Source organism: Pituophis catenifer, unplaced genomic scaffold (assembly GCF_029215685.1).
Source record: "Pituophis catenifer annectens isolate HBS135680 unplaced genomic scaffold, rPitCat1.0.hap2 SCAF_3, whole genome shotgun sequence".
NCBI lineage: Eukaryota > Metazoa > Chordata > Lepidosauria > Squamata > Colubridae > Pituophis > Pituophis catenifer.
The window spans coordinates 86,695,084-86,717,482 of record NW_027256883.1 but is presented as its reverse complement, the minus strand read 5'-3'; the positions used below and the strand labels follow the sequence as shown (position 1 = coordinate 86,717,482).

Below are 22,399 nucleotides of genomic sequence, written 5' to 3'. Positions count from 1 at the left end.
GAAGAGGTAACGTGCACATAACCGTGCATGTTTCTGCATTTTGCACCAGCTGAAGTTTCTGGATACTCTTCAAGGACAGCCCCATGTAGAGCACATTGTAATAACTGAATCAGAAAGTGACTAGGACATGAGTAACTGTGAGCAGAGCCCTCCAGTTCAGGGACAGGCATATCTGGTGCACAACACAAAATTGTCCAAAGACTCTTCTAGCTACAATCACCACTTGCTCTTTTAGCAGGAGTTGTGAGCCCAAGAGGAACCCCAGATTGCTCACCGGGGCCATACAATTCAGGACCATGCAGCATCAAAAATGGCATAATCTTAGAACCAGCATGCCTCAAAACCCAGTACCACTCTTGCCACAGTTCAGCGGAAGCCTGTTGTTCCTCATCCAGATCCCCACAGCCTCCAGACACCTGGGTGAGACTTCTTAATTTGCCAGGGGCAGAGACATATCATTGGATATCATCAACATAGTGATGATACCTCACTCCATGGCAACAGATTATCTCACTAGGTTCATAATAGCAGTGGGATCAAAGAGTAACTTAGCCTGTCTAGTATAATACAGCTATTGGACAGTCACTGGGGACACTCAGTTCAGCTTCTACCTCAAGCTGTGGGAATTCACTGGGTGACTTTTCGCCATTCACTTCTTTCATGCTAGTTTATCTCATATCTTTCCCTATTGTTATTGGAGGAAAGGAAGGGAGATCCAGTATAAGATGCCTTGAGCTTGTAAAGAAAAGGTAGGATACATCTGTAACGAAATAAAAATATGGTTGGTGTGCACCTCCGAAAACTTTCATATGTTGAGAATGGAATTAGAATGAAAATTAAAGTAGACTAGTAATTCTAAATAATGGCCTTAGCATATGTTTGGAAGCTCAAATTGTAGTTTGGATTCTAAATTGCAATAATCTACAATAGTGCAACGTTTGAATTAGATGTATTGTTTTAACAAGGTTTTGAGTTGTTGCTTTACATTCATAGAGTCCACAATTGCCAGATGATGAAAGAAAATGGGCTCATTTTTTTTTTGATGTGTTGGCTAAGTACTTCCTTGGAATATGACTAAGGCAGAGGCATAAAGATTCTTTACAGAGTTGATGACATAATGATAAAGGCATGGTTTCCTTTTTTTTTCCTTTGCTGTCTTTTGTGGTTATGCAGGATATTAAACAGTGGTACTGAGAACTTGAAGAGCTGTGCTAGCCCAAATAGTCAACATTAAATCAAAGGATCAGAAGTTAGATTCAGCAGAAGTCATACGCTTTTCTTGTAATATTTTTTATTTTGTTATATCTTGGAGGGGTACTTGGTCAGGGCAGACATGTTGTATAATGAATTTTAGTCAAAAGAGTGAGTATATTATCTGAAGCTAATTTAAGCAGATGCTTGATGAATAAGGGTTCCCTCTGCAGGCTCCAGGGTGAAAGTTGACTGGTACAGGACATGCCATTCCTCCAAACATTTCTTGTATAGGCTGAATTAAGGCTTCATATTCATGGAAGAGCTCCTTAGTTGTACAAATACTTGCTCATATGATGTATCTGTAGAGAATTTGCAGAATAGAGAACATCTTGTTTCAGTTACTGCTTTAATTGCCACAGTATAGGGATGTATATGTTGGCTTCAGTTCCCAGAATGTTTAGTTACTGAATAGATTCTGATTACTAAAATCATTGGGACTTGAATGGAATGGAAAGAAAGTGAATGGAAAGAAATTTTTGCCAGATGGTTCAATTGAAATCTTGCATTTTATGGTTAAGCACAAAGGGGCAGCTCCTTAGGTCAGGATAAAATTACATTTCAGTTCAGTGATTTTCAAACATTATGTCCTCAGGGACTCTTCTGTATGAATTTGTCTGCCAAGGAATTTTGTAGATAGGACTTAGAATCTGTGGTTTACAGAAGATACTGGTGATATTCCTGCATGCACAGTCTATTGGATAGTGGTATGGAAAATTAATCTCTTAAAGCAATGTAGAATTTAGAGGCAGCTCCGTGTATCAGTATTTGAGATGGGGGAGTGTTTTTTTTCAGGATAATTTAATTTAGTTTTCCAAATTTTTCTGACTGTGAGAATGATTGCTGGAGTAGCTGGACTTTTGCTGATTTCAAAAGGATGCTTTTTCTATTATCATTACGAACTCTGGTGAGAGAAATTGCCGCCAGTCTGGATGTCTGAACTACTGGACTTATAACAATATCATCCAGGTAGTGGAAGTTTTTATACATATATAAATCCTAAGGTAGAATTCATATGGAGCAGTGGTGAAATGTAAAATTTGTTACTACTGGTTCTGTGGGTGTGACTTGGTGGGGGGTAATGTTACTGAGTGGGCGTGGCCAACTTTTTTTTAAAAAAAACCTTTAAAACCATTTTTTCTTCAACCTCTTCGGACGAAGAGGTTGTAATAAAATGCTTTTAAAAGCCTCTGACAATCCCAGCTGAATTGCCTAATCATCAGAGGCTTTTTTTCTTTTAAAAACATTTTTTCTACAATCTCTTTGGCTGAAGAGGTTGTAAAAAAAATGCTTTTAAAAGCCTCTGACGATCAGTCAACTCAGCTGGGATTGTCAGAGGCTTTTAAAAGAAAAAAAGCCTCAGAGGATCGCACAGCTCAGCTGGGCATGTGGGGGGCAGGGATTTTTGCTGCCGGTTCTCCAAACCACCCGCCACCATTGCTACCGGATCGGGCGATCCGGTCCGAACCGGGAGTATTTCACCCCTGATATGGAGTGAGAATGTTAATAATTGCTGGATTTTCACTGATATTTCAGTGAAATATCCCTGGAATATATATATTCCATGATACAGTAAAACATTTTAGTCTATTAGGAAAATAATGAATGATAACTTTAGTTGATTTATCCTATTGTATTCCACAACAGCAGAACCCATTAGAAGAAATTTACAAATATACAGTTGGATTTCGTTCATAATGATCTCTCTTGCAGGTGCTGGATTGGATCGAAAATCATGGAGAAGCTTTCCTTAGTAAACATACAGGAGTTGGGAAATCTTTGCATCGAGCCAGAGCACTGCAGAAGCGCCACGAAGACTTTGAAGAAGTGGCTCAGGTAGGGGCTCACCATTGGCAATATTCTTGTGAAAAAGGTCATAGCTGGATATCCTGCAAGGCGCCCATGCTTTCAAGCTGCGGTGTTTGCAACCAGTTTGAAACAAACAACAAGGAGATGCAACTGGTTGCAAACATTGCAGCTTGAAAACATGGGTGCCTTGCAGGATCTGACATTTAACCTTTCTTCTTCATTTGTCTCCCCAGTGCTCCTCTCCATCCAGTTTTCTTTCCCCTTTAATGAAGGTAGCCCTTTCCTTCACATCACTTCCATTTTGTTTCTCCTCCTCCTCCCTCTTTACTCTTTCTAATGGAACATATCCATGAGGCAGTTATGTGTTCTTGAATAAAAATGTTTTACTCAAGTCTCCGGCTGAGGTTGTGTAATGCCAAGTCCGTAGTAAATAAAGCCCCCCTCATTTGTGATCTTATTCAGGAGGGGGGAGCGGACCTGGCAGGTATCACAGAGACCTGGTTGGGCCATGAGGGGGGAGTTCCCCTTGTGGAGATGTGCCCATCAGGCTTCCGTGCACTGCATCAGCCGAGAGCTCAGGGCAGGGGCGGGGGGGGTGGCGGTCATTCTAAGAGAAGGTCTTGATCCGAGGGAGACACTGTACCTCAAGATAGCCGGATGTGAGTCCCTTTTTGTGAAGTGGGGTCGTGGGGTGCAGATGGGTCTGTTGATCACATACCTGGCTCCCTGCCACGTGGCAACGACCCTGCCCGAACTCCTCAATGTTATAGCCGAGGTGGCGGCTGATACCCCCAGACTTGTGGTCATGGGGGATTTCAACCTGCCATCCATCGGTGAAACATCTGAGGTAGCTCAGGAGTTCATGGCTTCCATGACAGCCATGGACCTGATCCAAGTAATTTACGGCCCTACTCATATGGGGGGACACACTCTGGACTTAGTTTTTATCTCTGGTCAGTGGTTGAGTGGCCTTGATATAGGAGATATAGATATTGAACCCTTGTCATGGTCTGACCACTCGCTCCTTCGACTTGACTTTCTGACCGCCGCACCCCGTCGCAGGGAGGCGGAGCCGACCAGGTGGTTCCGCCCCAGGCGCCTGATGGACCCTGATAGGTTCCAGATGGAGCTTGGGCCATTTCCTGAGACTCTAGCTCATGACTCGGCTGATGACCTGGTGGCCGCCTGGGATAGGGCGGCTGCCGGGGCTTTGGACTGGGTCGTGCCTTTGCGGCCTCTGACCCGGCACCGAACTCACTTAGCTCCTTGGTTCTCCGAGGAGCTGAGAGAGATGAAGCACCGGAAAAGACGCCTAGAGAGCGGTTGGAGGGCCAGTCGTTCCGAATCTGACTTGACACTGGTAAGGTCTCATATTAAGACCTACCTAGTGGCAATAAAAGCGGCGAAATCTAGCTATTTTGCCGCTCTTATCGCGTCATCAGATAACCGCCCAGCCGCCCTGTTTAGGGTGACCCGCTCCCTTCTCCATCTGGGAGCGCAGGAGGACCCCTTGCAGGGCCAAGCTGAGGACTTTGTACAGTATCTGGATGATAAAATAACTCAGATTTGGGAAGACTTGGCTGCCGACTGGGTTAGTTCAGATGAGATGACTGAGGCAGGCCTTGAGAGTGTTATCTGGGAGGAGTTCGATCCTGTGGCTCCCGAGGACGTGGACAGGATCTTGGGACGGCTGAACGCGACTACATGTTTATTGGACCCGTGTCCCTCCTGGTTGGTGCTGGCTTCCCGGGAGGTTACACGAGGCTGGCTCCAGGGTATTATCAATGCTTCTTTGAGTGAGGGTGTCCTGCCAGCCGCCTTGAAAGAGGTGGTGGTGAGGCCTCTCCTCAAGAAGCCATCCCTGGATCCGGCTGTTTTGGCTAACTATCGTCCAGTCTCCAACCTTCATTTTATTGCGAAGGTTGTTGAGAGTGTGGTGGCGCGACAGTTTCCCCAGTACCTGGATGAAGCTGTCTATTTGGATCCACTCCAGTCCGGCTTCAGACCTGGGTACAGCACGGAAATGGCATTGGTCGCGTTGGTGGATGATCTCTGGAGGGCCCGGGATAGGGGTTATTCCTCTATCCTGGTCCTATTAGACCTCTCAGCGGCTTTTGATACCATCGACCATGGTATCATGTTGCACTGGCTGGAGGGACTGGGAATGGGGGGCACCGTTTTGCGGTGGTTCTCCTCCTATCTCTCCAACCGGTCGCAATCCGTGTTGACAGGGGGGCAGCGGTCGACCCCAAGGCACCTTGTTTGTGGGGTGCCACAAGGGTCGGTCCTCTCGCCCCTCCTGTTCAACATTTATGTGAAGCCGCTGGGTGAGATCATCCGTGATTTTGGGGTGGAGTTCCATCAGTACGCTGATGATACTCAGCTGTACATTTCCACCCCAGACCATCCCAACGATGCCTTGGAAGTGATGTCCCAGTGCCTGGAGGCCGTGCGGGTCTGGATGGGGAGAAACAGGCTTCGACTCAACCCTTCCAAGACCGAGTGGCTGTGGCTGCCGGCGTCCCGTATAGCCAGCTGACGCCATCGCTGGTTATTGGGGGCGAATCATTGGCCCCCACGGAGAGGGCCCGCAACTTGGGTGTCCTCCTGGATGCACGGCTGTCTTTAGAAGGGCACATGACGGCTGTGGCTAGGGGGGCTTTTTATCAGGTTCGCCTGATACGCCAGTTGCGCCCCTTTCTGAACCGGGACTCCCTACGCACGGTCACTCAAGCACTCGTCACCTCTCGTCTGGACTATTGTAACGCTCTCTACATGGGGCTCCCCTTGGGGTACACCCGGAGGCTCCAACTGGTGCAGAATGCGGCCGCGCGGGGGATTATGGGAGTGACGGGGCGTTCCCATGTGACTCCTCTCCTGCGCGAGCTGCATTTGCTTCCAGTGGACTTCCGGGTGCGCTTCAAGGTGTTGGTGATCACCTTTAAAGCGCTCCATGGCTTGGGGCCAGGGTACTTACGGGACCACCTTCTGCCACCAATAGCCTCCCACCGGCCAGTTCGCTCCCACAGAGAGGGCCTCCTCAGGGTGCCGTCGGCCAGACAATGCCGGCTGGCGACCCCCAGGAGGAGACCCTTCTCTGTGGTGGCACCTACCCTTTGGAACAATCTACCCCCAGAGATACGAGTGATCTCCGACCTCAGGACTTTTCGTCGGGCCCTAAAAACTTACTTTTTTCAGTTAGCCGGTCTGTCTTGATTTTAGGGTTGGTTTTTAAAATTTTGATACTGATTTTAAATTGACAAATTTTAAATCATGGGCCAAATTTATTAATTATTTTAAATCTGTTTTTAATTGTAATGTTATGTATAAATGTTTTTATTTTGGCTGTTCACCGCCCTGAGTCCGAAAGGAGAAGGGTGGTATAGAAGTTTGAATGAATGAATGAATGAATGAATGAATGAATGAATGAATGAATGAATGAATGAATATATTTAGATGAGAGAATCGAACGCATTTATAAATGGGAGTAACTTATTTTACAGGTGATTAATTTTAATTGGCAGTTTTTAATTCAGTAACCAATTTTTTTTTTATAATCCTGACACACAGATATAAGTTTGTTACTCATGTATTGGGGAAAGGAGAGAATCTAATACAGGTAGTCCTTGACTTACAACAGTTTGTTTAGTGATCATTCAAAGTTACAGTGGCACTGAAAAAAGTGACTGATGACAGTGTTTCACCTTTACAACAGTTGTAGCATACCCATGGTCACATGATCAAAATTCAGATGATTGGCAACTATTTATGACAGTTGCAATTTTGCGACTTTCTGACAAGCAAAGTCAATGAGGAAGCCAGATTCATTTAACAACTATGTTAGTAACTATTCTGCCCCAGCTATGGACCCCAAAGAACACAGCACACACAAAGTTTGTACAAAACTTAAATTTACTAAAATAACTCAGTCTTTTCCAAACAAAGGCTGTTAAGAAACTTTCTTAACAGCCTACAAAAAAACCAAAGATAAAGTAATCACAATCTTACTAAGGTTGGAGAAAGCCCAGAAGCAATTTTGCAGAGAGTCCAGACGCGAAGGAGAATGAACTAAAGTTGTTCCCTACAAATTACTTCAGTCTGCATGCCTCCTTAAATAGGCTAAGGGAGTGGCCAATTAGCCCCAAGCCTTACTCTCGAGGAGACCTCCTCCTGAGGAGCCACTCCTGCCTTTTGGCAGCTCTGCGCGCCCCTGCATCGAGAAGAGGCTCCTCCTCTTCTTCCTCTTCACTTAAAGGAGCTTCTGGAGGTTCTGAAGATCCTGGCTGAATCCCTGCCTCTGGCACATCTTCTCCAGCCTCCTCATTGTCTGACTGGAGTGCCAGCTGCACAGGCTGCTGGCGAATCAGCCACAATCCACACAGGCCGCTGATGGGCCACAACACTAACTTAACAACTGCAGTTATTCACTTAACAACTGTGGCAAGAAAGGTTTAACATGGGGCAACTCACTTAACAATTGTCTTGCTTTGTGACAGAAATGTTGGGTTTAATTGTGGTCGTAAGACAAGGACTACCTGTAGAAGGATGTTAAATTTAAAACCTTTTTCCCCATTGGATAAATCCAGTAAATAGCCACATATATGCAATAAATAGAGAGATGGTATATCCAGAAGCCAAGATGACTAAAACACTATATAAAATCTCTTCTAAAGTAATACTTTAAAAATTGCACTGAAGAAATCCGTTTAATTGTTTATACATTTTTTCTGCCAAAAACATCTATATAATGTATTTGTTATTTGTTGAACTTGTACCTTGCCACAGTTACTGTACTCTCAGCAACTTACAAGGTATAAAAACTGTTAAAACATCCACCATAAAAAAGGACCAGACTAATAAAGGTAAATAAAAATAATAGAGATGGTGCCACTCAGGCAGTCAAGAAAATGATCTCCCAAATAATCCAGTTTTCAATAATTTCTTGAAAACTAATAAGGAAGAATGCATCTACTGGGCTGGGGAAGAGGGTTATTAGAGATCAGGAGCACCACCAAAGAATAGCAGAGTCACATAGCATTGGCTCCCTGTGACCAGGGCCCTCTTGGAAAATGGACCAACAAGGCAGGTATTATTATTTGCCCTAAAACCATACCTTGCACTCACCTATACAAATGTCTGTGTGTGCATCTCTTCATTGCCTGAACTATGGGAAAGTTTGTAGCCACCTTGAAATAACTTCTACTGCTGCCAGTTGCTGTTCTGAACATTCCTTATACCACCTGGAAAGGTGTGCATTATTAGAAATGAGCTACTGGGCAACTCTAGAACATAAATTGCTCGTGTAACCATTAGTCTTGCATTACTGAGCATTTTATTCTCTTTCTCCAGAGCCCGTGATGGCCAAATATGTAGGGATGGGCAAAACCTTACAAATTTAAAATGATTCAGATTGGATTTTATTTGTATACCTCTACAAATAAGTAGGAGCATGGTAGTTTATAGGAGAGATCCTTCACATCTTGTCTTCCCCCTGTGCAGTGATTTCAGTTGCATTTGAAGATGTCAGTGAGGCTTGACAAAGTATAATGCGTACTATGTAACATAGTCAAGCTACCCTTGAATTCTTATGATTTATTTAGCCTGTAGAAGGGTATGATTTCTTGTTTACAAGTGTGTGTGGGAAGCTTATTTATTTTACTGTGAACCATGCAGTACAGTCGTGTTCAAGTACAGTTTTTGGTTGCTTGATATTATATTTAGTAACAATTTATTTGCTTGATTGTGGCTGCAAGGCACATATGCAAAGAGGGGGAAAATAGGAGGATATCTGCCAGCAAATGTGTCTATTTATCATAATATTTGTATCATTCCACAATCCTTCTGAGACATTATGACATTTTGTAGCCAAAGGACTAAAGCAGTAGGATAGTGGCAAGACAGCTTCCAGTTCCTATAAAATAAAGTTTGCAAATGTTTATAAGAGCTGAGCCCAGATGGTTTTTTCAAAGGCAGAGGATAAATAAGCAGTGATAACCTTGATTACTCTAAAAACAAGTACTGAAACAAAGTGTTTTTCATATATGGCACCTTTAAGATGTACGGATTTCAACTAATTCCCCAGCTAGCATTTTACCTTCTCTTTTCTCTAGAAAGATTTTGTTCATGTCAATTAATAACTCAGAGCCCTTCTGAAATTGGCTGTGTCACATGGGTACATCATATTCCTGGGTTGTGTTTCACTGATAACTAATTGCAGAAGATTTAAATAGATCTCATTTGAAAACTCTGTAATCCAGTGATCCCTGGTGATATGAAATAGCTGTATGGTGTTTTATTGTTATTTACTTTGTTGAATAATTTAATAAACACATCTGTTACAGTACATCACACCTTTCTTCCTTGACTCAAGGGCTGCGCATGACTTTCCATCCAGTTTTTACGCACAAAGCAAGTAACATAAGATAATCTTAAAAGCATTTACCAAAATCAATTGTGAATATGAAGGTAAATGACAGATTTGCAAATGTTCTCCTGTAAAGGCAGTATTTTAAACCATGTGTTTAGTGGTAATCATGGGTCTACAAAAGATAGGGTGATGATATCACCAGAGAATCCAAGATTTATACTCTGCTTCTTTCATCTTTTTGAGGAAGATGAAACCTACTGGAAGCTTGGCATACATGGTTTCTTCCATTTGCCACCAAATCTTGTTGGAATTCATGCCTCAGCAGTTCAGCAATGTACTGCTAGATTTCAGTAGTGGTCTTGTAGGACATCAGAGGTTACAAAATGGGGTTTGGGAATTGTTTGTGGGTCAGTATAAATGTTTGTAAAATCCCTCTGCAACTCCTATTCTCATGCCATTTCTGCAGAACACATATACTAATGCAGACAAATTGCTAGAAGCAGCTGAGCAACTGGCACAGACAGGAGAGTGTGACCCTGAAGAGATTTATCAAGCAGCCCATCAGCTGGAAGACCGGATACAAGATTTTGTTCGGCGGGTGGAGCAGCGCAAAATCTTACTGGACATGTCTGTGTCTTTTCATACTCATGTTAAAGAGGTAAGCAAAACAATAAATAACATTGGGATCTTTGTAAATGCATGCTCAGAAGCTAAAATATAAACTTACAGCAGTAAAGGCAGAATTGGTCTTTCAATAGAGCCTTAACAATGTGACATTTTCTGGGTCCCTATTCCTTCTAAGGGACCCTGGCAGGTTTGCCTAATGCAAAGCAGCCTTTCAAACAGCATTGGTTATCTGCTTTGTTAGCTGCTCTTTTAATTTCTTCCAGTGCCTCAGAATGCTGTTAAGTTGGGCGCACTCTAGGGTGGGTTCTGTCCCCGCTTGAAACACAAATAAAAATGTAAGTGATCATGGTAGATACTAGCTTTAGGCCTTGGAAGCCAGGTAGCCACTCAAATACAGTAGGTACTATACTGTGTAAAGAATGCGTTCGATAGTCGTTTTCTGTGAAGGGACAAGCAATCATTTAATGATTGCAATTAAAAGAATTAGTGATCCGAGAGAGAGAAACCAATCCAATTCATGGTGGTTAATGTAAATTTCACTAGTATTCAGGGTGTAATATATAAATGCTCTTTCAGTTTAAAATTTTCCTCAAAACTATAATCTGTTCCCTTTCCTTAAAGTTTTTCACTGTCATGCTTAACCAGACTGGTCCAAATGATATCAGAGGAGGCTCCACAATCATTTTTGGCTGGTGTACTCATTTGGTGTTTTGAGAGCATATAGTAGGCACTTTTACAAAATAAGGAGCTGGATAAGCTTTCTCTTTCTACCATGGAAGATATAAAAAGTACAAATCACACATTTCCCAGAATGTTACCTATTACTGTCTCCTCTCCATGCTGCTAGATGTTATTTTCTATCTCAACTGTTATCTTCTGGGAATCATATGATTCTAAATGCATTGGGTTGAAGCCATTTTCTAAGAAAATGTTTGTGGCCCAGAAGCCATTCCTGAAAATAAAGATGTTATTCAAGATTCTTTCCTTCCCTTTCCGTGTGCTAAATCCTCATTTTTTTCAATTAAAAGAGTGTTTGAAAGATGAAATTGGGAGTTCAGCAGACTACAACATGGGTACTCTAGCTTCCACTTTGGAGATTTCATATCTAGTGGCTGCAGAAAGCGTTACAAAAAGTCAGCCACACAATTTCTCTCAGGTTAAAAAATAGTGGAAAAGTCTCCCCAAAAATGTTATCTTTAAAATAGAATAAAATGAAAACCAAAAAATAGTCAAAATAAAGAAGGGGGGAATTATATTTTCTTTTAAACATGAGTAAATGCCACAGTTTCCCTGATTACTAAAGTATGCATAATGAGAATTCGTACAAGAGTATGGCTAATAAATTACTCTTTTTGTTCTGGCAATAAATGGATTTTTTTTTAGAAGAGAGGCTTTATTGTTCTCTTCTTTTATTAAAATATTTAATGAAAAGGATAAAAAATACGGTAGTTTCCCTCCCTCCTTCCAGCACGTTAAGCTGTTATCCCATTACAAAGCAACTTCCTGTCTATCATTATACTTACTTTATTATTAATGTAACACATAAATGATAAACTTGGCTCTCAATAAGAAATATCTTTTCTTCTTATGTAGTTTTATTGGATTTGTTTATACTAGAAAGTGAAGGGAAATCTAAAGGATAGTTGTACATTTATGAGTAATTGGAAGCTATTCCACAAAATGGCTTGCTCAGCAGTTGGCTTTATTAGAATATTCAGCAAAAGCAGGAGGCAAAAGAAGGCATGACTATTACTTGTTGCCAAAGATGAGGAAAAAATAAATGGAACGTAGGTAACAAAGTTGATACTTCAGTTGTTAATTGTTCAGGGTTGCCCAAATTTGTTTTTGTTTTTTTCAGTCTATGTCTTGTGTGCTGGGTGTCTGGAATGACAGTTGCAGAGTTTCAAGCAATGATTTTAAGTATGTTCATAGATGTTTGTGAATGTGTGCAAGAGAAAGAGTGAAAGAACAGTAAATTCAATGAAAATGAGTTTCACTCCTTCGAGTTAGACCCTGTCGGGAAATGGATACTACAGAGTCTGCTAGAACCTGTCACTGTTACAGTGAGTATCTGTTCAGTTCTGAAAGTAGTTACAACCAACTCCAGCAGGAAAGAGCTGACTGAAAAATAGCTCAGGCAGCAGTGATCACTAGTTATTTGTAATAACAGAAAAAAGGATCTTTTTTAAAAAAAACTTACCATTTGAATAAACCTTTTAAAGCAAAAAAAAAAAAAAAAAAAGTGGAACAGTAATCTGTACTGGCAACAACCAAATCTAAATTAAAATAAAATTCTATTCTATTCTAAATGAGGATGAAATAAGCTTTTAGTCTAGTATTTTCAGCTGCAGGCATCACTATATAGTTCTTGATAATGGTTAACCTAATTTTCCAGTACCAAAATTCAAATCTAGAAAGATTATTAGTAAAGAGTAAAACTCTAGTCTCGCTGACCGACCCAGATTTGATCTTACAACATTATCCTGGGACACGTGTATTTGTCTTCATTTGTAAGATTATTAGTATTTGCTAAGCATTCTGGTTCTGTCTGGAGCTGGGGTAAAAGGATAAATCTCACAAAATAAGTTGTTAGGAGAACTGTTTATAGCAACAGTTACTTAGGTGGAAAGCTCAGAGCAAGAATTAATGGCAGAAACTGTAGTCTGCATCCCAGAGGGCAATTTAGCTTCATTCGCTGAGTAATTCAAAGCCGTTATTTTTTGCTCAAAAAAAATGCTTTGACTAATGTCTGCATTTGTCTGCACACATAACTTTCTAATTTTCTAAAGGTGCATTTAAATAACTTCCCTTCCCCGGGTGGGAAAAAGTGGAATGTGAATTGGCCCAGGTGTTTGCCTAGCTGTGCCAAAAGTAGGAAAAACTCAGCCATGTCAAGTATTGGTGGAAGTATGGGTATTTGTTTGATGAAGATGAATCCATGAGATGTAGTCCCTAAACAATTTTGCCTGGTTTTTTAAAAAGCACTCCTCAATGGCTTGTAAAAAAAAATAAATGTCAAAATATTTGTTGTTCCAAATGCAATTTTTAGAGAATCTGTCAGCTCCTTTCTCGGTCTTCATACTTAAGCATTTCTATAGTGAACTCTGAAAATCTAGGCTAGATTGAAAAAAACGAGACAGACTATATCTTAGTTAAGAAATAGTTGGTCTCATTTTTTTCATTCTAGCTTAGATTTTCAGAGTTCACTATAGAAATGCTTAAGTATGAAGACCGAGAAAGGAGCTGACAGATTCTCTAAAAATTGCATTTGGAACATAAAAATATTTTGACATTTATTTTTTAGAAGTGAGAAATTTCATGACCTTGAAAAAGAGTCATTATTACAGAAACGTAACACAACTTTACTATTTGCTTATCCTGTTTATGGGTGTGCATGCGCCCTCACGCCTGCAAATTAGTATACAGTATTTGCTGTTTCTCTCACTGATTAGATTGACAATATATTTATGCTGTGTTAGAGTGTTTTTTATGATGAGCTGATCTCAGAAAATGATCATAGATTAAATAACATCAAGAAAAATTCAACAATTTCGTACAAATTAACCTCATTGCTCACAATCATGAAATTAAATGAGGCTTGCATACTCAAAGGTGATGTAAAGTTGAATAGCAGATGCTGTTATTTTTCCTCACAAATTATGTAAACATATACATACTGTAGACTACTATAGATATACATTTATTTCTATTCAGCTTCACTGCATCTGCATTGTCATATGTTGAAACATTCAATTGTTATATAAAGCTTTTCTGAGAATATTCCTTAAATTGTTACTTTCTTGTTTAGCCATTGGCCATCGTAGAAATAACATATCAAGCTTATGTAAGTAAAAATAATAATAGTCCAAATAATAACAGAGCAAAAGTTGCCTGAAGAAATGTACTGCAAAGAGTAATTCAACTGACATTCTGTTAGTGCTCCCGGCAAACTCCATAATCATAATTTACTACTGTGAATTGTAATAGTTATGCAATTACCCTGCAGCTTCTAACTGGAAAACAGAGAATCTGGTTTTGGCTGGCTCAGATACTGATTCAATATTCTTTACCGTTCAGTTAACAGTTAAAGATTGTTGTTTTAGTCAGTGACATAGAAGATATGATATCTAGGTGCACATATTGTTTTAAACCATGATTTCATAATTTCATACTTCACTAAGGCAGACAATAAACGGACAATCCAACAACTGCAAAGCCTCTTTATCATCCCCAGTAGACTAAGGGATGAGGAAATGGGGATGGGGGAAAGTGACCCTTAAAATCAGGAAAAATACCCATTTGGCCAAATTGCTTGAAGGCTGATATATTGAAGAGTTTTAGCTGAAATAAGAGATTGGGAAAGATTTGAATAGATTGATGATTGGTATAATCCAGGAAAGTGACTGATATGTTAAAAATACATTTGAGAATATATCCCCACGTTGTTGCTTGGGCAATCTAAACACTTCGTTTAATGATTTTGCGCCAATAGTGTGCCTGCTGTCTGGAACCTATATTTAAAGCTATGATGCTGAATAAATGATGCAAGAGACTTCCACATAGATAAGGGATGCTCTAAGACAGGGGTGTCAAACTCGTGTAGTTACGCTGTCATCACCTGACATATTGCGACTTTTTCCCCCTTCACTAAAATGGGGGTGGGCGTCTCCAGTGCTTGACGCATCTGGCCTGTGGGCCACGAGTTTGACGCACCTGCTCTAAGATAAGAGTTTGATTACCTAAAGTTTCCTAATGATGCTACATTAAAATAATTATTCTATCCAATAACAAACACTCATCAGGTAATTTGAATACTAGATAAAATGTGCAATAATTCAGAGTCTATAAGAAATAAAACATTAAACAACATTAAAAAAAGATTTTAAAATTATTTCTAAAGCCAGGAATATAAGCACTAAAATACATAGGCTGCTATTTCTGGAATTTCCATAGACGTAGTTCTCAATTTATGACTCGTTGCTTAGCAACTATTCAAATTTACAATGGACTTCCCCGGAGCTACTTTAAAACTCAGTTTTAAAGTTCTGATGGCTCTCCTCTCCCTGCAGTCACTTATTCTTATTTTGTATGATTGGCAACCAGCCTGTGTTTTTGGCTGTTAGTAGCAACCCACGGGCATGTGAGTACAATTTTTGTCATTTTTGCTGGAAACTTGAGTTTATTTCCACTTTCAGGCAAAAAGCACCCATTCACTCAAATGAGTTCATTTAACAACCACTTGCATTTGCATAAGGATCATGGCATTCCTTTAACAAACACTGCAAAAAAAGGTTGTAAAATCTGCAAAGTCACATACTTAACTTAATGAATTGCCACAATTTACAACTAATTCCAGACTCAATTACGATCGTAAGTAGAGGACTATCTCAGATAAGCCCCCTGGGATAAACAAGAGCGATTCAGCTGAGAAAATCCTTCTAGTCACTAAACTATGGAAGTTCCCAGGGGGTAACCCTACAACTTTATTTTGGATTAATGGAAGTGGCTGAGCACTTTTCAAAGTATGCCCTGCATGCATCCCATTGCTGTGATTTAATTGAATAAGGTGATATAAAGGTAAAGGTTTACCCTATCCAGTCGTGTCTGACTCTAGAGGGCAGTGCTCATCTCCATTTCTTATCAGAGAGAACCAGCAGCGTCCAAAGACACTTCTGCAATCATGTGGTCAGCCTGACTATATGCCGAGGTGTACAGAACGTTACCTTCCCATCGAAGTGGTATCTACTTGGATTTGCATGCTTTTGAATTGCTAAGTTGGCAGGAGCTGGGGCAAGTAATGGGAGTTCACCCCGTTGCATAGTGCTTGGGTCTCGAACCTGGGCTGTCAGATTTCCAGCTGACAAGCTCAGCATCTTTAACTGCTGCTGAGCCATCACACGCCTTTATATAATACCACTTGAAAAATGGTATAATATAATATATATTATTATTACCTGATATTTGAACTATAGGTGGTATAGTGACAGATTTTCCCCGGTATAAAAAGTATTGTAGTTATATCAGCCTGAGTTGATAAAAGATACTCCTGGCCACCAAAGCCATTTACCTTTCAAGTGACAATTATACATCCAAGGACAAGAGTAAAGGGCACATTTGACCCTTTGGGTGAATGCAGTGCCCATTAGAACAGAATAAATACATTTTCACTGTGCAAACCGAACAAACTAGCAAGTTCCACTTTGCCTGGATGGCGTTCCAATTTACTAGCTTTTAGCCAGCCTATTACACTAATCACAGTGCAGATTAATGATTTAGGTTAATATAAAATTGGTACCGTAGCTGAAAGGAAAATTATCTGCTTTCAGTGGACTATATATCTCACATCTATGTTACTTCTTGTTAAAGAATCTTGTGCTAGAGAAAAACTCTACCTAAACTTGTAGAATTATTGGCAATTAGCCTAAGGATCATAAATCATGGGCCAAAAGCTGCTCTGTTTTGTTTTATAGGCTTAAGTCATTTTGAAAAGAATTGATTCTCAAAACCCGGATTGATAGACGGAATGATTGATTTGTATGCATTTGTATTAGAGAGATAACACAGAGAATTGCTTTCTACTATCTTCTATTTAATAGTAATTGTACTCGGTATTCTAACTCTCTGGGAGAGGAATCCTGGAGCTGCTGTTTTCTAGTAACCAAGCAGCAAGAGGGACTTCTATTCTGATCAAGTAGGATTAAAAATTCAGATATTGATTCAGAACTATATGTCGTAGTATTAACTTATTCAGCAGTAAGAGGGTTTTTTGCTGTGTTGCCATCTGTCATGTAATGGCTTCTAAAATGTAGACAGGTCTCAGGGAAGTAGATGGAACACTATTGGTATTCTGTTCATGTAGTTCCTGCCGCTGACTGAGTTGGTCTCTGAGTGGATGTTGGCAGGTCTCTTCTCTCTTCTACAATTGATAAACCATAATTAACTTGAGTGTGATACAGACACAAGTAACCTTTTCAGCTTAACTGCTGTAACATGTACAGTGGGATCTTTTGTGTGTAGTCTAGCAGTCTTATTTGGTACAAAATTCAGGAGTCAGTTGCCTTAGTGGATAGATAGATAGATAGATAGATAGATAGATAGATAGATAGATAGATAGATAGATAACCAGATCCAGATCCAGATCCAAATCCAAATCCAGTCTGGAAATCATCTGAGGAAGTTTATCTGCAATTGCCAAAAGCTTGTCTCACAGAGTCTTCAAGATTGACTCTGAATGTAACTTTCTTTCCCTATTCTTTAAAATGTCTACTTCTGAGTTGTGGCCTTATTTTTCTTCTTCTTGGCATTCATAAAGATCTAAAACCAGACCTTTTCCAGAATAAGTTTTAATTGTTTATTTTTTTATTATCATTTTGAATCTCTTAACTAGTTTGAACTTACTGCAGATCATAAAGAGACTTTAGGGCTCAGCAGTATAAGTTTAATATAATTAAATAGCAATGCATGTTTATTTAATGCCTTAGAAAATGCAGATAATTCTGTATCTACTATTTCTTTAGCTACAGTTTAAGAAGGGCCCTGCAGGGACAAGTTCAAAGGTACATGCAGTCTACCATCTTGTTTCCTACCTTGACCTACCTGTAGGAAGCTTGCAAGTAGGTTTTGATGTCAGCAACCTCTTCCTTCCTCCCTGCAGGACCTCAGGAAATAGGGATACATGCCTCCCAACATGAACACATAGAGTAGAGTTATGAAATAGTGTAACAACACTGCAAGAGAAGACCAAGTTTGTCATCCTTATGATGCACATGGGGGAAATGGGAGCTGAGATGTAACTAGAGCATTACACAAACTTTGGCAGAATCATATGAATTCTGAACAACTAATCTTTGCATATCATAACCACTTTTCTTGCAAGTATGATTAAAAGAAGGGGCTGAAGGAGAGATGAACCTAATCTAACAGTCAGTTTTCTTTCATAATTGTATTTTCTGTCCTGCAGCTCTGGACATGGCTGGAAGAGCTGCAGAAGGAATTGCTGGATGATGTCTATGCTGAATCTGTGGAGGCTGTGCAGGAGCTGATCAAAAGATTTGGCCAGCAGCAGCAGACCACTCTGCAAGTTACTGTAAATGTTATCAAGGAAGGCGAGGATCTAATACAGCAGCTGAGGTAGGAGGATGTGGCCTTCTGTGGAAATATCAACTTTGCATCAAGTCCTCTTCTTTTCCTTCCAGAATCTACTGCACTTTTCAGGCTAAGAGTTTCTCTGCCCCCTTTCCCTCTCATTGCTGGGAGGGTCAAAGAAAATGCCATAGCATAGATCTACTACACTCTGCAGAAAGGAAGGAGTTCACATTGGTCTATTTCGAACCATGTTCCTTGCAACCTATAATTGCGGCCTAATTCTTGGTAAAGGAAAAAACGCATCTTAATTCATTGTTAATTATAAAAGCAGTTTGTGTAGGCAATATTGCTAGCTCAAAGCAACGTTTTGGTGAAAAAATATGATTTTGGACATGTGTCACCAAAGATTGAAGAGATTTTTTTTTGCTTTAATTTATATGCTGCTCTTCTCCGGAGACTCAGGGCGGCTTACAATGCGTTAAGCAATAGCCTTCATACTTTTGTATATTTATACAAAGTCATCTTATTGCCCCCACAATCTGGGTCCTTTATGCACATGCTTATATTTCAAGTTCTGTTTTTACATGCCTGTTCTCTGGGTTGTATAGGGATTCGGCCATCTCAAGCAACAAGACGCCTCATAACAGCTCCATCAATCACATTGAGACAGTCCTTCAGCAGCTGGACGAGGCCCAATCCCAGATGGAGGAGCTCTTCCAGGAGCGCAAAATAAAGCTGGAGCTCTTTTTGCAGTTGCGGATCTTTGAGAGAGATGCCATTGATGTGAGTCTGCAGTCCATATTGCATTGTATTTAATATTTCCTTTTTCTCACTAAGGGTTTGGGCTGGTGTGAAAACAGGAGTTTCTCTTCAAGAAGAAAAAACTTGGATGCTGTTAGTTTTCCTCATTTTCTTCATTAAATCTCCCAAAGGCAGTAAGTCAAGGTGCTTTCAGGTAATAATGTAAACAGTGTGAGATGCTTCGAATTGTCCATTTCCTCCTAAATACCAGTTTTAAAGAATTTTTTTTTATTTTTAGTAACAACAATCTGCTTTATTTTATTTTGAGTTCATATCTTGACATTTTTGAGTTCTTCTTGTCCCTAAGTATTATGTTATATATATTAAAGATCTAAAAGCTTCTCAATGAGCCATTAGGTCAATTCATAATAACAGAATCCTCATGAAACAAAATATACATAAAATTCTACCAGAGAATTTTTGTTACTGAGCCTCATGTGTAATAATGGTCTCCTAGACTACAGTTTCTATTATCTTCCATGACATCTGCACAACATGGGAATGCAAACTCTATGACAGAGAACAATGACACCTACTGGTTTCTTGTTATTTCTTGCTTAGTCATCATGGTATATGAAAATAAAGCTTTTTCTTGGAGAGTCCAGGTATATTTTACCAAATGTTCAGTCTTTTATAAGACTCTTTCTCTTCCTTTTGAAATCTCAGACCTTATTGATAATTTATGACTGTTATTTTCTTCTCCTTAGATCATTTCAGACTTAGAATCTTGGAATGATGAACTATCTCAACAAATGAATGATTTTGACACTGAGGATCTTACAATAGCTGAACAAAGACTTCAGCACCATGCAGACAAAGCACTAACCATGAATAACCTGACTTTCGATGTCATCCACCAAGGACAAGATCTTCTACAGTATGTCAATGAAGTTCAGGCTTCTGGTAAGATGGGTTTGCCCCACTTCAACCAGGTTAATGGATTTATTGAGATTACCTAGGCTGACTTCACGAGAATCATTGATTTTTAATCTTATTGTACTCCTGAAAGAAATAGAATGTGTCAGGTATTTTGCTTTTGGAAGGGAAAAGCTATTTTATTAAGGTTGGTATAAAATATGTTTTACTGAAAATTAATAAACATTCCAGTTTTAAAATAAGCAGCTATATGATCATTTTTCAGTTTCAGTTTCATCTATGTTATCTTAAATAAATAACAAAAAAGTTAACTCTGCCTTGCCAGATCTGCTTGAGATTCTGCAAACTACAATGAATAGTACCATGTTGGGAAGATGTGATAGATAACTCTGAGGCTGAGGATTACAGAAGAGCTTCCACTGCTCATACTCACATCACTGTATATTACATTGTGTTGGCATATACAGTGCAAAGTAGCAACTCCTTAGGCTGTTTTTCTTATGTTTCATGGTATGGAAAGATAAGTGGGAAGAAATATCTAATGAAAGTATGTTGAAAATGTACAGCAATATGTGTAAGGTTAAGTAAATTCACAACTTCGTATGTGAAATTATATGGACCTGGATATGAACCATATCCTATTCCCATCATATAGGTCAGCGATGGCTAACCTTTTTTTCCTTGGTGCCAAAAGTGTGTGTGCGATAGCACGCGCATGCATGCCACACCCATAATGCAATGCCCCCCATGCACTCCCCACCCCCTGTGCATGCATGTGCAATTCCCCTGTGCTGCCCTGTGCATGTGCGTGCAACCCCACCCACCCACTGCGCATGCGCGTGCAACCCCCCATGCCCTCTTTTGGGCCTAGCAGGCCTCCCTGAAGCCTCTAGAGGCCGAAAACATCCCGTTTCCGGGCTTCCAGTAGGCCCATTTTTCACCCTCCCAGAGCCTCTGCACGAGCCCTGTACTTACCTGACACCCAAAAAGGATCGCATGGGGACTCCTGGGAGGGGAGGGGCGGCATGGGCATGTGCGCACGTCTCCCGCATGCGCGGCAGAGACCCGAAAATCAGCTCTGCCAGCGGGAGGCATACGTGCATGCACGGTAGAGCTGACCTAGGGTGATGGCGCATGTGCACACAGAAATGGCTCCGCATGCCACAGGTTCGCCATCATGGATATAGGTTATGGTACCCATAACCTCCACATCAAAAACACTAATAATAATATGAATAAATATTTAGATTTTTACAGATTGTGGTATTATTGGATTGTAATGTAAAGTATAGCCAAGTCACCAATCGAGGGAAAAATGAGTTTTGATAAAATGCAATAAAATTAAGATTTGCATTGTATGCCTCTTATGAGCAACTATAATGTGTAAACTATTCTTAACCGTGGGGGGGGGAGGGGTGTTAAGTTGGGTTTGATTTTTGAAAATCAAGATAATCAATTTTGCTGTGTAGTTGATGAACTATTTTAATTTGGAATAGGAACAGAACAGAACAGAATAGAATATTGGCCAAGTGTAATTGGACATTCAAGGAATTTGTCTCTGGTGCATAAGCTCTCAGTGTACATACAAACAACAAAGTAATATAATCATAAGATACCAATAGGAGAAGGTAGTAGAAAAAAATGAAAAGGATAATAGTAATACAGCCCTACTACTTAGGTAAAAATATCCTTAGACATAAGACAGTATTGTGATACATGGAAATTTGCCACGTTAAAAGAGTATGACACCTTAAAAGATAAACTTAGATTCAGCTTCCTATCTCAACCCTTTCTAGTTTTGACAGCAACAAGCACAACATGATTTTGCTGCTATTAAAAGGAACAGAATTGTTTTTGGAGCTTTGATGAGTCTGTTTTTTGTTTAAAAAAATCCTTCTCTTTACCACCTCATCTCAAAGGGATATGCAGACATCTTATAGCATATGGACTAATACCTGGCTCGGTGGCTTAGTGGCTAAGACATTGAGCTTGTCGATCAGAAAGGTTGCAGTTTGGCGGTTCAAATCCCGAGTATAGGTCTCCTGTGTGAGCAGGGGGTTGGACTAGATGACCTCCAAGGTCCCTTCCAACTCTGTTACTGTTACCTGCCCTTATCAAACTTACCTGGTCCAGTGCTCTCCAAATGAATTGGAATGTAACTTACCCATAATTTCCATCTACCATGACAAAGGCTGTGAATTATTGTAGTAGTAAATTAGCAATAATTATTGAGGATGACTGCTTTAACACTCATTGGTAGGCCCATCTACACATAGATAATGGGTGGACTGGTTGAGCAGTTTATATGCATGCAATTAAAAAGCTTTTACTATTGCAAAATTAAAGTTAAGGTTGACTCAGCCTTCCATCCTTTCGAGGTAGGTAAAATGAGGACCAGGATTGTGGGGGCAATAAACTGACTTTGTATAAAAAAGAACACCACTTGGGGGGGGGGGCCAAAAGCCCTACTAAGCAGGTATATACAAAAGTATGAAGGCTATTGCTTAACGCATTGTAAGCTGCCCTGAGTCTCCGGAAAAGGGCGGCATATAAATCGAACCAATCAATCAATCAATCAATCAA

At 40.2% G+C, this 22,399-nt stretch overlaps 1 protein-coding gene across 1 annotated transcript in view; it reads left to right on the top strand.

The window, feature by feature from the left end:
- Positions 1-22,399, top strand: part of TRIO (trio Rho guanine nucleotide exchange factor) — a 255,331-nt gene that overhangs the window by 123,083 nt on the left and 109,849 nt on the right. Inside the window, exons 10-14 of the mRNA XM_070940772.1 lie at positions 2,965-3,087; positions 9,894-10,085; positions 18,015-18,184; positions 18,748-18,922; positions 19,648-19,843. Of these exons, the coding sequence (XP_070796873.1) occupies positions 2,965-3,087; positions 9,894-10,085; positions 18,015-18,184; positions 18,748-18,922; positions 19,648-19,843 (856 nt within the window). The remainder of the gene's footprint in view (positions 1-2,964; positions 3,088-9,893; positions 10,086-18,014; positions 18,185-18,747; positions 18,923-19,647; positions 19,844-22,399) is intronic.